Source organism: Pygoscelis adeliae, unplaced genomic scaffold, assembly GCF_000699105.1.
Source record: "Pygoscelis adeliae isolate BGI_AS28 unplaced genomic scaffold, ASM69910v1 Scaffold121, whole genome shotgun sequence".
Taxonomy (NCBI): domain Eukaryota; kingdom Metazoa; phylum Chordata; class Aves; order Sphenisciformes; family Spheniscidae; genus Pygoscelis; species Pygoscelis adeliae.
In genome coordinates, this window is record NW_008824359.1 from 9590296 (window position 1) to 9590616 (window position 321).

The 321-nt window shown below is 62.3% G+C and overlaps 1 protein-coding gene across 1 annotated transcript in view; it reads left to right on the top strand.

Moving 5' to 3' along the window:
• EFR3B (EFR3 homolog B (S. cerevisiae)) overlaps window positions 1–305 on the top strand; it is a 27362-nt gene extending 27057 nt beyond the window's left edge. Inside the window, 1 exon segment of the mRNA XM_009319768.1 lies at window positions 85–305. Coding sequence (XP_009318043.1) covers window positions 85–190 — 106 coding nt within the window. The 3' untranslated portion in view covers window positions 191–305.
• The last annotated feature ends 16 nt before the right edge of the window (window positions 306–321 follow it).

A 321-nucleotide genomic window follows, 5' to 3' on the forward strand; every position in this document is an offset into this window, starting at 1 on the left:
AGGAATGCATGTTTTCTGCACCAGGCTTTGTTTGCCTCACCAAACCTCTCTGTAAACCACCTCCTTCCATCTCTTGTGTTTCAGGCCACCGCCAAGCCCCTCCGGCACCATCACAGCTGCCTACGGCCAGCCCCAAAACCACTCCATCCCGGTGTACGAGATGAAGTTCCCGGACCTGTGCGTGTACTGAGGGCGGCCGTGCTGGTAGGGCAGAGCCACCGCTGCACAGCTCGCACCAAGGGACCTCCTGGGGAGAGACTGCTGACCCTGCGGGGAGCGCATCCTCGTGCAGGACGGGTGGGGACACGGACAGCGAGGCCG